Source organism: Nelumbo lutea, chromosome 4 (assembly GCF_056320005.1).
Source record: "Nelumbo lutea isolate HS-2025 chromosome 4, American lotus-T2T, whole genome shotgun sequence".
NCBI lineage: Eukaryota > Viridiplantae > Streptophyta > Magnoliopsida > Proteales > Nelumbonaceae > Nelumbo > Nelumbo lutea.
In genome coordinates this window covers 63,927,490-63,939,295 of record NC_142687.1, presented here as the reverse complement: position 1 = coordinate 63,939,295, position 11,806 = coordinate 63,927,490, and the positions used below count along the sequence as shown (strand labels likewise).

At 33.4% G+C, this 11,806-nt stretch overlaps 1 protein-coding gene across 2 annotated transcripts; it reads right to left on the bottom strand.

Annotated features, from left to right (window-relative positions):
* Positions 1–5,028: 5,028 nt before the first annotated feature.
* On the bottom strand, positions 5,029–9,827 carry LOC148860868 (mannan endo-1,4-beta-mannosidase 4-like). 2 transcript variants are annotated; one of them, XM_088986228.1, is made up of 5 exons: positions 9,201–9,827; positions 8,906–9,100; positions 8,669–8,791; positions 6,148–6,344; positions 5,029–5,676 (listed from the first exon to the last, which is right to left on the bottom strand). In XM_088986228.1, exons 1-5 carry the CDS (start codon positions 9,570–9,572, stop codon positions 5,292–5,294), a joined length of 1,272 nt encoding a protein of 423 aa, XP_088842354.1. In that variant the 5' UTR covers positions 9,573–9,827; the 3' UTR covers positions 5,029–5,291. The 2 variants fall into 2 exon arrangements, with proteins under 2 accessions (XP_088842354.1, XP_088842355.1); XM_088986229.1 differs by having other exon boundaries at positions 5,029–5,621; positions 9,201–9,822.
* Positions 9,828–11,806: the final 1,979 nt, after the last annotated feature.

Genomic DNA, 11,806 nt, shown 5'->3' with positions numbered 1-11,806 from the left:
AACCAAAGAGATGACCAAAATCCATCTCCACTGAAGATGACACAACTTATGGTGAATGAAACTAGTGAATTTGCCCTCTATTTATAGCATTCTTTGGATCAACCTCCTAATCCAATTAGGAGAGAGTCTCTTGATCCAAATCTAATATTTAGGAGAGAGTCACATAGCTCATTTTCCCTTTAAATGCTAGCTAACTTGGCTCTCTTTGTATGGTGTGGGACCCTAGCACTGATCTATACATCAGCCACATGAGTTCAGCCCAGCCTCTGTTACAAGGCCTGGCCGATTTCACTACTAGACACAATGAAACCCTGAGTCCATTAGCATGGGCTCTTAATGTGCCCAACATTTACACTAAAGGTCCAGCCACCTTATGAATGCACAAGGACTGTGGGCAGATGCAAGATTAGCCCATCAGGTATTAGCCTCAATGGTCTTACACTTAACCTCTCAGCCCATAATGATCAAACACTGCTCGACAAGAGAGGACCTCTCCATTGGCTGCAAGGTACAATGTTGCACTCTCTACTCACATGGATCCCGGGAATGTGTAACACTCCAGTTTTGCCAATCTATCTCCAAGGTCCAGGGCAATATTAGAATTTGGTCTAGTTCAAGGTTTCAAGAAAACTCACACTGCATGTACCCCAAATCAATATTGGAGATGGCAGCACATCAATGTCAGCCTTGGTAGGATAAATCTCCCTAGATCTATCTAATGACTGTGAAGATTCTAAACTAACACGAGTCTCACAAGTATTCAGTTTAAGGGTATTACACAGAAACACACCAAAATAATATGAATCAATTATGCACTTTATTCATTTACAATAAATGACAATAAGTACATCAATTTGATTGGAGCTAAGGGCATACACTGTCTAATAGAATTCTCAATAACTATTGGTATTTATTAGAGATTAGACTATTAATTTAGCTAAAATTTGGAGTGCTCATGGGTCATTTCAGTTCGATTGAAGGTCGTTTGGCCAACTAATCCAACTTGGTTGGATTGGGGAGTTGGTCATTGAAACTAGATGTTCATGGGCCAGGTAGCCCAACAAGTTGGCCTGACTCGACCCATTCTAAATCGGGCTTGGGCAACATTTTAAGCCCTTGAGGCTTAGGCTTGGGCTTTAAACATTATGACTAACTATCTTTCAGGCTGGGTTCGGGCTTTCCCAAATAAGCCTGGCCCAAGCCCGACCCGATAATATTATATATAGTAAAAAATAAAATATATATTAATAAAATATAAAATATATTATATAATAATAAAATTAGTAGTGAAGAGGTATTATATATTATGACATATAGAATATTATAAAATAAATAATATATTATTAATAAATATAATATATAATACTTGTCTAGATCGGGCTGGGCTTAGGCACAAGCCTAGTCATCTTCTATTTATAAAGAGGAAAATCTTGGCTTGGGCCTACCTGTGTACAAGTCTACCTGAAATTGATTGAATTTTAAAATTCTCAATAATTTTAACATATCTAAATATTTTAAATAACAAAATATTTAACATAATTAGATTTTAAATAGTTAGAATAACAAAATTATGTAATAAATTTATGGGAAATTGTCAAAAACTCACCATAAGTTTTTAGCATTTCTCTTAAACTCACCACAACTTTTCAAAATGTCTAAAACTCACCATGTCATTAACATGACATTAAAGAGACTAACAGTTGTTAATATGTGACCATTTTAACCTTCATAAAAAATATAAAATCTATACATATATTTTAATATTTAGACATGAAAAAAGGAAAATGCTCAAAAAAATATTTTCAAATATAAAATACATAAAAACAAAAAAATTACAAAAAATATAAAAAACTATAGAAATTGCACAGAAAATAAAAAATTATTTTTCGAATTATATAATACTATAGAAATTGAAAAACAAAATCAGAAAATAAAAGTTGTAGAAAAAACACCAAAAATTATAGAAAAACACAGAAATTGCAAATATATAACAAAAAATACAAGAAAATTTATAGATGGTAGAAAATAGAAAAATGTAAAAAAACAAAAGTTATAAAAAAATATTAGAAATTATAACAAAACACTAAAAATGTAATAACAAATAGAAAATTGAAAAATGAAAATTACCCTTTTCCTCTAACTCGCCATTCAATGGTGATTTGGTCATAAAAATTGTTATTTATGCTGACATGGATACCTCTGTTGAGAAACATTAACAGTGCACTAACGAAAGGTGAGTTGAAAAATAAAAACTTACTAACATGGTGAGTTTTAGACGTTTTGAAAAGTTGTGGTGGGTTTAAGAGAAATGGTGAAAATCATGGTGAGTTTTTGATAATTTCCCTAAATTTAAAAAATTCTTACAAGTAGAAAAGAAATTATACTAGATTTCATACTATTTGAATTAATAATATAACAAAATTATATATTAATAGTATAAATTAAAATTTTATAGATTATTACATTCAATAAATAATTAATATTAAAAAATATAAATAATGAAATTATTGGAATAACTAAATAATATTGTAGATAACTAATTTTAGATATGTTAGATATAAAAAATTAATAACTAAACGATATTTCAAACATTAATTGAAGGATAGATTAAATAAGGAAATTCTGTAATAAGTAATAACTTTCAAAAGTAATATTTATTAATAATATTTTTTAAATATTTATCTATATTTATTATATATTTCTATAAACTAATCTTAATATTACTGTATTTCAGTAATTATTTATTGTATTTATGATAAATATAGTTTTAAAAATTATGTATAAATATAATTTTGTTTTAACAATTATTGTATTTAAAATTTAGTCATTTTAAATATTTTGTTATTTAAATATTTAATTAATATATAAATTATTAAAAGTTTTGATTTTGAATTTCATTTATTTTAATTTTATTACATAATATTAAATATTTTTATATAATTATTTAGCTATTTTTAATGTTTTGTTATTTAAGATATTTACTTATTGAAATATTTAAATAAAGTTTTAATTTTTAATGTTAAATTTTTATTATTATTGAATAATTTATAAAATTATAATTTGTATTGTTACTATATAATTTCATGATGAATTTTGTAAAATATAAAATTATCAATAATATGAATATTATTAAATCTATTGTAGTTAATTCTTGTTTTTTGAATAAACATTTTAAAGCTAGTACATAATTTTGTTATAATATTTAAATAATTCTGAAATTTTTTTAATTGATTTTTTTTGGATAGATATAGATAAAAAGTGGGGGAGAAGATAAATAGGAATTAGAGATAGTTTAGGAGAGAATCTCTTTACTAAATTAGAGATAATTTAAGAGATTAATAGGAGTTAGAGATAATTTAGGAGATAAATAGGAATTAGAGACAATTTAGGAGAAAGTGGTGCCACTTGGCTAAACATTAGAAAAGCAAATCCCTAATCTTTATGGTTGTTATAAATCAATAAGCATATATGGTTTCCTTATTGGTTTAATGGATAATTATGTGGAATTAAAGAAATAAAAAATTCAAAAAACAGGAAATTAGGAAGAAGGGTTTGGAGGAAGGGGAGGCATGATGGCGATGACCATTTAAGTATTGACAACTTTTTACCTATAAAAATCCATTATTAAAAGGGATATTTTTGTCCCATTTAAGTATTGACAACTTTTCCCCTGTTATTTATCCACTAGGTAAACGATACCCAAGAAAATAAACTTTTCCTGGTCTCTATATAAATCTAAAAAGAGAACATGGGTTTCTTGGTCAATGAGAATCAAAATCCCACTGACCAACTTTCCCCCTTCTCAAAATCCAAAAAAAAAAAATGCCCTCTTAGGTATATTAAGAGCTGGGGTTTGGTGAGAGATGGGAATACTATAACTGTAAATCACCATTGTTGACGTTCGTAGATATAGGTTATAAGCGGAACCACATAAATCTTTATATGTTTTTTGTGTTTTATTTTCATTTTCTCTACTTGTCAATTAATTTTACCATTCCTGACTTTGTTAGTATCCACAAACAACGACACCCGATAATTCCACATGCATTTACAGAGCAATAGTTCACACTGTCCAAGTTGGATGGATTAGGGCCTCGTTTGACGAAGGGATAGTCCATTATTTCCAATTCTTGGGCTGGTAAGAATTATTAAGCGAGGCCCACAAGCGCTAACCCAACCCAACGTTTTATTTTGGTGCTCTTCCATTGTTAAACCATGGGCTATAGGAAGAAAAAATACATTATATGGGCCAGTAATGGTGCAGTGGGCTATGCAATCATACTAGATACCTTGGGCTCCAAAGACACACACTTGATCCTTGATATGGAAACATGAAAAAGAAATTGTGAGACTTGGGACTTAGGAGACGGGGAGAGTAGATACCTTAGCATCCCTAGATTCATACAACCAACCTGTAGATTCTGATTCATCCATCTAAGTGGTGGGAAACTCGGAATTTGCCACAACGTCCCCTATGTGGCAGAAAAGATTTAGGCTCAGTTTGGAAAGAGTATAAATACAAATATGTACAGTGCAAATACATAGAAAATAATATAAAATACAGATTTGTATTTTTACTCTTTACAAACTGAGCATTGATTTGGTTTGAAGTTTTTTTTTTTTTTTTTTGGTTTCCCATTTCTAATATCCCTTTAATTGAGAGGCTCAGTTAGATGGACTATGACCAGGAATGGCAGATCAAACATTTTGTCGGAAAAACATAACATCTACAAGCTTAACAGCGAAATTCTTTTACCACCAAATTAGTAGGTATTATTTTTTATTTTTATTTTCTGAAGAGTAATGGTTCATTTGGTTCATGGGAATAGGAGTTTAGAATCGGATTTGGAATGGGCCATTCCGGTTCTAACTCTTTGGTTGGGTGGAATCAGAATTTCATTCCTATTCCTGGTGGAATGGCATTCCCCTATTTGAGGGATTGGCCATTCCTTCTCCCTCCCTTGGGAATGAAATCCCACTCCGGCTGTTTTTAATTCTCATTCCAATTCCTATCTGAAACCAAACAGATCATGGAAATAGATCATTCTAATTTCAATTTCGAGAGAATTCAATTCCAATAAATTTGATTTTTTTTTCTTTACAAAAATCTTCAAAAAGATATATATGATTTTTCCAATAGGCTTTAGAACTTTGATGATAATTCATCACTAATGGCGAAGAAAACGAATGGAATGGCATTGCTATTCTCCATTCAACCAGAAATCAGAATACACTCTCCTCTTGTCCATCTAAAGCAAATCTTAAGGCTATGTTTGGTTGATATTGATCTATCATGTATGGTGCCTGGATGGCATTTCTGTATTGCAAAGCTTTGATAACCTGCGAGATTGTTGAGCAATAATGGATGCAGTAGAAGGACTTTCTGCCAAGATAACTTCATACCCATCTCTGAATTTATCGATACCTAGGTACAAAACCTGCCAGAAAAGCCCACCAGTGCATGGGCCCCCACTTTGAGCAGAGTCATAAATATTGCTATATAGAGTATCAAAGTAAGTATCCCTTTGACTTGAGTTGTACCCTGAAATCCTAGATGACTTCCCAAATTCAGCAACGATGAGGGGTTTGCCAAGAGATGAATTTGAGTCTTGGATGTGGACCTGTAACCATGTTTGCAGGAAATTTAATTGGGCCCCATAATCAGAATCAGAGAACCTGGAATGCAATGAGAAAATCAAACAAGATGTGTTTAGTATTATACTGTGACTTGTTAAAATCTATCAAGTAGAAAATGCTTTAGTCCCATTCGTTTTTTGATAAATTATTTATTCGGGTAAATGTATAAGTATTTTTTATGAAACACTTATTCAGGTAAGTATATTTATCTTTTTTTTTTTTATTTTCTAGGTAAATAAGATAATGACCATTTTAGTCATAAAAATCTATTATTGAAAGGGATAATTTTGTCTCATCTAAGTGTTGGTAATTTCCCCCACTTGAGAGATGGGTATTACTTACATACCCATGAAAAATAAATTTTCTATAACCTCACATAAATCTAAAAAAACATGAATTTCTTGGCCAATAAAAACCAAAATCCCATTATCCAACTTTTCCTTTTCAAAATCCAGAAAATAAACCAAACCAACCATTAATACTATCTATCATTTATTGGGGGGAAATTACCATATATCTGGATATGCATGAATGGTAGCAAAATCAATCTGTGCAATCTGATTATTGGAAATAAAATCTGTTCCGAATGAGTAACCATGAGGATTAAGTTGCTTCTTTGATTCACCATAGAACCCTTCAAGCCCTACTTCCAGTAAATGATTGTTGTCAATCGATTTCACATGAGTCGCCATTTCCTCTATCCAGTCCTATAGAAAGTACAATAATATATAGAGAAAGGATATGAGTGAATATAACAGAAATAATATTAAGGAAAATAATGATGTTTAACTATTATGGATAGCTTGAAAATAAACCATAATGCATTGGCACGATTCAGCGACAACAGAAAACAAAATACCCATTGCCTTCTGTACTTATTAATCTGTCATTATGCATGCAACGGTAGGGGTGTTCTTGGTTTGGTTTGGTGTAGTTTGTAGAAGATTTCAGACCAGTTCAGTAAATTGCATACCGAAAAACTTTCAGATCAAACCAAATTAACCTTTTTGGCTTGAAAATCAAACAAGACCAAACCGTTAAATTGCCGTCCTATGCAATTTCTATTATGGTTTGAGTCATTCTATTATTCTATTGGGCCTAACTCAATCAAAAAACCCAAAGAACACCCTAACCCTTCTCAAGTGTTTTTTTAATGTACATGTATGTGGTTTAAGAGGTTTGAGAGAGAAAGGACGGGAGGGAGGCGAGCTTTCAAGAGTTATGGTACATGATGAATTGGGACTTTGCCATGAAGTGGTGTCCCATGCATGGCTTAATTAAAGCTCCTATATGCACAGCCAAAGAGCCGAAGATGAATACAACAGCATGGTTATAAATAATTATAGGGGCTACCGTGCATATTTAGACCCACTATTCACGTTTATGGCTTTCTGAGTCATTTAGGCCCAATTTTCTATATAGAATTGAATGAGATTTTGATAAATGAAGCTACCAAATGTCATTCTTGATTTTAAGAGAGGAAATTAGTCAATAGGTTCCTATTAATTAAAATATTCATATTATTTTTTCAGATTTATATGAGGTCTATAAAAAATTTATTTTCCCTTATATTCATTTTCCAAGTGAATAATTATTTTTTATGATTGAAACGGTCATTTTATTATTTACCTGAAAAATAAGAAAACATAGTTACTCATATAAATGTTTCATGATAAATATTTATTCAAATAAATATATTTATCCAGATAAATAAATTCCTAAAATCTACCACAGCAATAGAAGAATTAATTCTTGAGTGATGCCAAAAGGGGGTTTTATTTTTCATCCAAGGTCCTTTTCTGTGTGCGTTAAAGCTATGTTTGATTTGAGGAGGTGGGAACATCTATGGCCAGTACAAACTAATTAAAGAAGGCCGGTGAACCGGTCCGGTCCTCTATACCACTAAGAGTCAGGAATCTATAATGGAAACAGCATTCTCCACGTTGCAGGGTTTGGTGGGATCCCCTAGAGAATTAAGAAAATCCAAATGAAATGAAAGTCCCGCTGATTTACCAGTTATAATAAGCTACCCGTGAATAACTTTTTCATTTTTCGCTGCAACCCGTGACTCGTGAATGTCTTACGCTCAGCATACTGTCTCTGTACGTACTTGGCACAGCAATTCAATGAGCATGAATGTCTGAGCATCATGTCCTCTTGTCCTCTTTTTTCTTTTTCTTTTTTCCCTTATTTTTGATAATACCTTCCCTTTTTCTCAAAGGTCGTCTTCTCTTCTCCACTCATTTCTCTAGAACAGCCAACGCCCTCACAGGGACATCTCACTATGCATTAGAAATATTTCTCATAAATAATAACATATTTAAATGGTAGATGTTCTAAATGCATGGTGGGATATGCCTATAAGATTGGTGTGAGGCGCCAAACATGAGTAGTTTGGTTTTCCTTCGACCACTAGCTCGTAGTGATCCACTTAGAGCTCAAGACCCTTTTTACACCTTTTGTAAAACCTTTTATAGCATTGCATTGGGAATATTTTCTTTATGTTTTTTTTCATGAAGAGATATTCTTAATATAAGGCTGCAATAAATGTACAAACTGTGTGAACATAGTCTTATGGCATTAGCATCCCACTAATGACCAGTTTTTCCAAACCCTGTTGAGTAATGTGTTGTTCAAGAGAACATAAGTTAAAGCTTGCCTTAATTAATTACCATTTAAGGGTGCATTTGGCATTTGTTATTTTTAGGAACTATCTCTTTTTTACATTTTTTTTTTATTTTAGTGTCAATTACCACTAATAATCTCCCTTTTCCCTGGTGGTTGTGAGAATCCATTTCGCATTAACATTGAACAAATCAGCTAATATATCAACAAATAATAAATGCCAAATGCAGCCTAATTCTACTCTTTAAAGTAAGTTTGGACTTTGGAGATCAATCCCAGATTATATCATGGACCAGCTGACAATGTAACATTTTTATTATAAAAGAAAAAGAAAAAATCAAGCCGAGCTTATATAGTCAAAGAATATTAATTAATTAATGTAGTTGGAGTAAGTAGAGATACTGACCTGCAAAGTTGCTCCTGAAACATCAGCTTCGCAGTGAGGTTCATTAATGAGCTCCCATGCAAATATTGTAGGATCATCCTTGTATGCAACCCCGCTAATGGAGTTTCTTCTCGTCAGAACAGTCTGCGATTAAGGTGAGAGTTGAACTTCAACAGTCCAGCGACTACAGTAGAAAAGAAACAATAGTTGAATCGTCATTAATTTATTTTCTCTTTTCATCGCCCGGTTTTCACCTACCTTGACATGATTCTTGTAGTAACCTTTAACAAGAGCGTTTGTGTAGAAATCATCTTCAGAACTCAAATCTTCTCCCCGGTCCATGGCCCACTTAACATATTGTTTTCTTCCTCCGAAATCTGGGTAGTTGTTCACCAAGCTCAGAATCAGACTAATCCCATATTTGCCGGCTTCTGAGATCACCAAGTCCAACCCCTGAAAGCCAATCACAAATTATATATCCTGTATAAGAAACTGGTTGAGGTTGATCATATGGCTGGTTAGCTAATTAATAATCCTCCATATTTGAATGTACCTTGAACATCTCCTCATTATAACTACCAGGGGATGACTGCAAGGGACTTGAGCCTCCATCGCTGAAAGCCCAAGTTCTCGCCACCGTCATTCCATAGTCGGTTGCTTCCTGGAAGACAGAGGTGACGTTTCCCCTCTCCAGAGGATCCGATGCCATTAACATCAACCAGTAAGCGTTGAAGCCATTGAAATAGAAAGGATTCCCGTTTTTTATGAAATGGACACCGCTCCTTCTTACAAAAACGCCGGCGGCATCATCCGCTCTAACCCGGTTGCCTTGTTGATGATCTTGAAAAAGGAACAATACTAAAACAAGGATTGTGTGAAACAGCCTCCTCCCCAACATTCTTGAACCTAAAACAACAATAAGCATAGAAAAAAGAGATGAAGCAGAGAGGCAGTCTCTGTTCTGTTCTTTAACAATTGGGAATGAGTCTCGATCGACACGAGAAAGAGCTGAGCGGTGGGTCTTGTACAAGTAAGAAAAAAAAAGGGAAATTGCAATTTGCAAACCTACAACCTCACGTGTCCTGGATTGGATGAGTTACAACAAAATACTTTGGGAAAAGTACGAGCAGACCCATGGCAGAAACCTAAACACCAGGCCAGCCCATACAGAATTTACAATGACTCTCGAATTCAACTTTTGAAATTATAAGACCGATTCCCACGCCATGTAAGCGTCACACTTTTACCTATGTTTTTCTGTGAGGTGGCAGTCCAACTCAGATTACATGTCACAATAACATTTATTTAAAATTTTATTTTGAAATTTATCCTTTAATTACAAAGACTAAAATGACCCTATTAGGGCCCACAGCTATTGTTCTCTCCCGCCCTCCCTATTCTCTTTCTTTCGTTCTCTCACACTCTCAACTCTCTTCTCTTCGATTGCAACTTTTCCCTCGACGACTGAACTTTGGTTGCTCTCCCTCCTCTCTCACTATCTTTCGTTGTTCTCACAGTCTCAACTCTCTTCTCTTCAGCTGCTTCCTTGCAACTGCAAGTTCTCCTCCCCAGTGGTGCCCCTCGTTCTCACTCTCATTTTCTCCTCTGTCACTCTCTCTGTCTCCAGTTCTCAGTCTCTCTTGCTCTCACTTTCTTCCATTCTCGCTATCCCTTTTTCATACTCTCATTTTCTCCTCCCTCGCCCCCCTTAGTCTTGCTCTCCCTTTGTTGCGCCCTCACCCTCTCCCTCTATCAATCTCTATCGCTCTCACTTTCTCCCGTTCTCTCTCCCTCTCTCCTACTCTCCCTCTATCTCTTTATCACTTTCTCCCGTTCTCCCTCTCTTCTGTTCTCCCTCCTCGCTCTCACTCTATAACTCTCTTCCGTTCTCCCTTTGTCTTGCCCCCATTCTCTCTCTCTCTCTCTCTTCTGGTCTCCCTCCCCATCTATCGCTCTCCTACTCTCCCTCTGTCTTGTTGTCCCTCTACCTACAAATTTTCAAGTAGCATTGCTGATTTTTTCACTTCCATTCCTAAATCAATTTATACCAGGTGAAGGCCCATATTAACCGTTTTTGTTTCTTGCGTAGCATTTGTCACTGCTCCATCATTTTGTTTGCCTTCTCCATCAGACTAAAGTCTTGGCCAATACATAGAGGCCTTCCCTAATCGGAGGAAGTTATCATTTTGAACACTTGTGCCACTAACAGGTATTTGACAATTTCTTTGTATGATAATTTAATTTGTTATAGTCAATCAAAAAGTCCTTTCGAACAAATTTGATTTTTGGTTTTCTTTACATTTCTATCACAGTAAATAGGATGTCGTTTTTATATAAAAATTTTTGTTAAGTTGTGTTTGATGCTGATTCATTCCGGTTGAATGTGCATTGTAGACTCTAGGTGGGTGTTTGCCTTCTCTGCATGCTATTCAAATTCCTCTTATAAAGAGCCAAATTGAGTTAATGATAAACATTAATTTGTAAATTGAATGTCCTCAAATCAAAGAAACCTGAATTCGTTTACCTAAGGTGAGTATTCTAGCTAAAATTAAAATAGTAATTAAAAGTGATGTTGATAAAACTTAAATGGGAATAATAACCTTATAACCTTAATATGGAAGGATGCTAAAGTAATTACAACGAAGGACAGCAATAAGCATGGAATAAAGCAAACAAACATGTTTTGAAAAGAGGAAAAGAAATTTATGATAAAAATTAATTTATAACAAATAGGCAGTAACTGTGGAACAAAGCAAATCAGTGGAAAAAAATTAAACAAACAAAAGATCAAGAACAAAACATAAGTTAATTCCATTACACCATTCGTAACCTATTGTTAATGAGAAACATTAATTTGTAAGTTGAATGTCCTCAAATCAAAGAAACCTGAATTTGTTTACCTAAGATGAGTATTCTGGCTAAAATTAAAATAGTAATTAAAAGTGATGTTGATAAAACTTAAATGGGAATAATAACATTATAACCTTAATATGGAAGGATGCTAAAGTAATTACAACAAAGGATAGCAATAAGCATGGAATAAAGCAAACAAACATGTTTTGAAAAGAGGAAAAGAAATTTATGATAAAAATTAATTTATAACAAATAGGCAATAACTGTGGAATAAAGCAAATCAGTGGAAAAAAATTAAACAAACAA

Excerpts from the sequence above, each read along its gene's own strand:
- LOC148860868 (XM_088986228.1), bottom strand. The coding sequence starts at position 9,572 with ATGCTTATTGTTGTTTTAGGTTCAAGAATGTTGGGGAGGAGGCTGTTT. Across the intron at positions 9,101-9,200 it reads ATAATGAGGAGATGTTCAAG|GGGTTGGACTTGGTGATCTC; the intron begins GTACATTCAAAT and ends ATTGGCTTTCAG. Across the intron at positions 5,677-6,147 it reads CATGCATATCCAGATATATG|GTTCTCTGATTCTGATTATG; the intron begins GTAATTTCCCCC and ends ATTGCATTCCAG.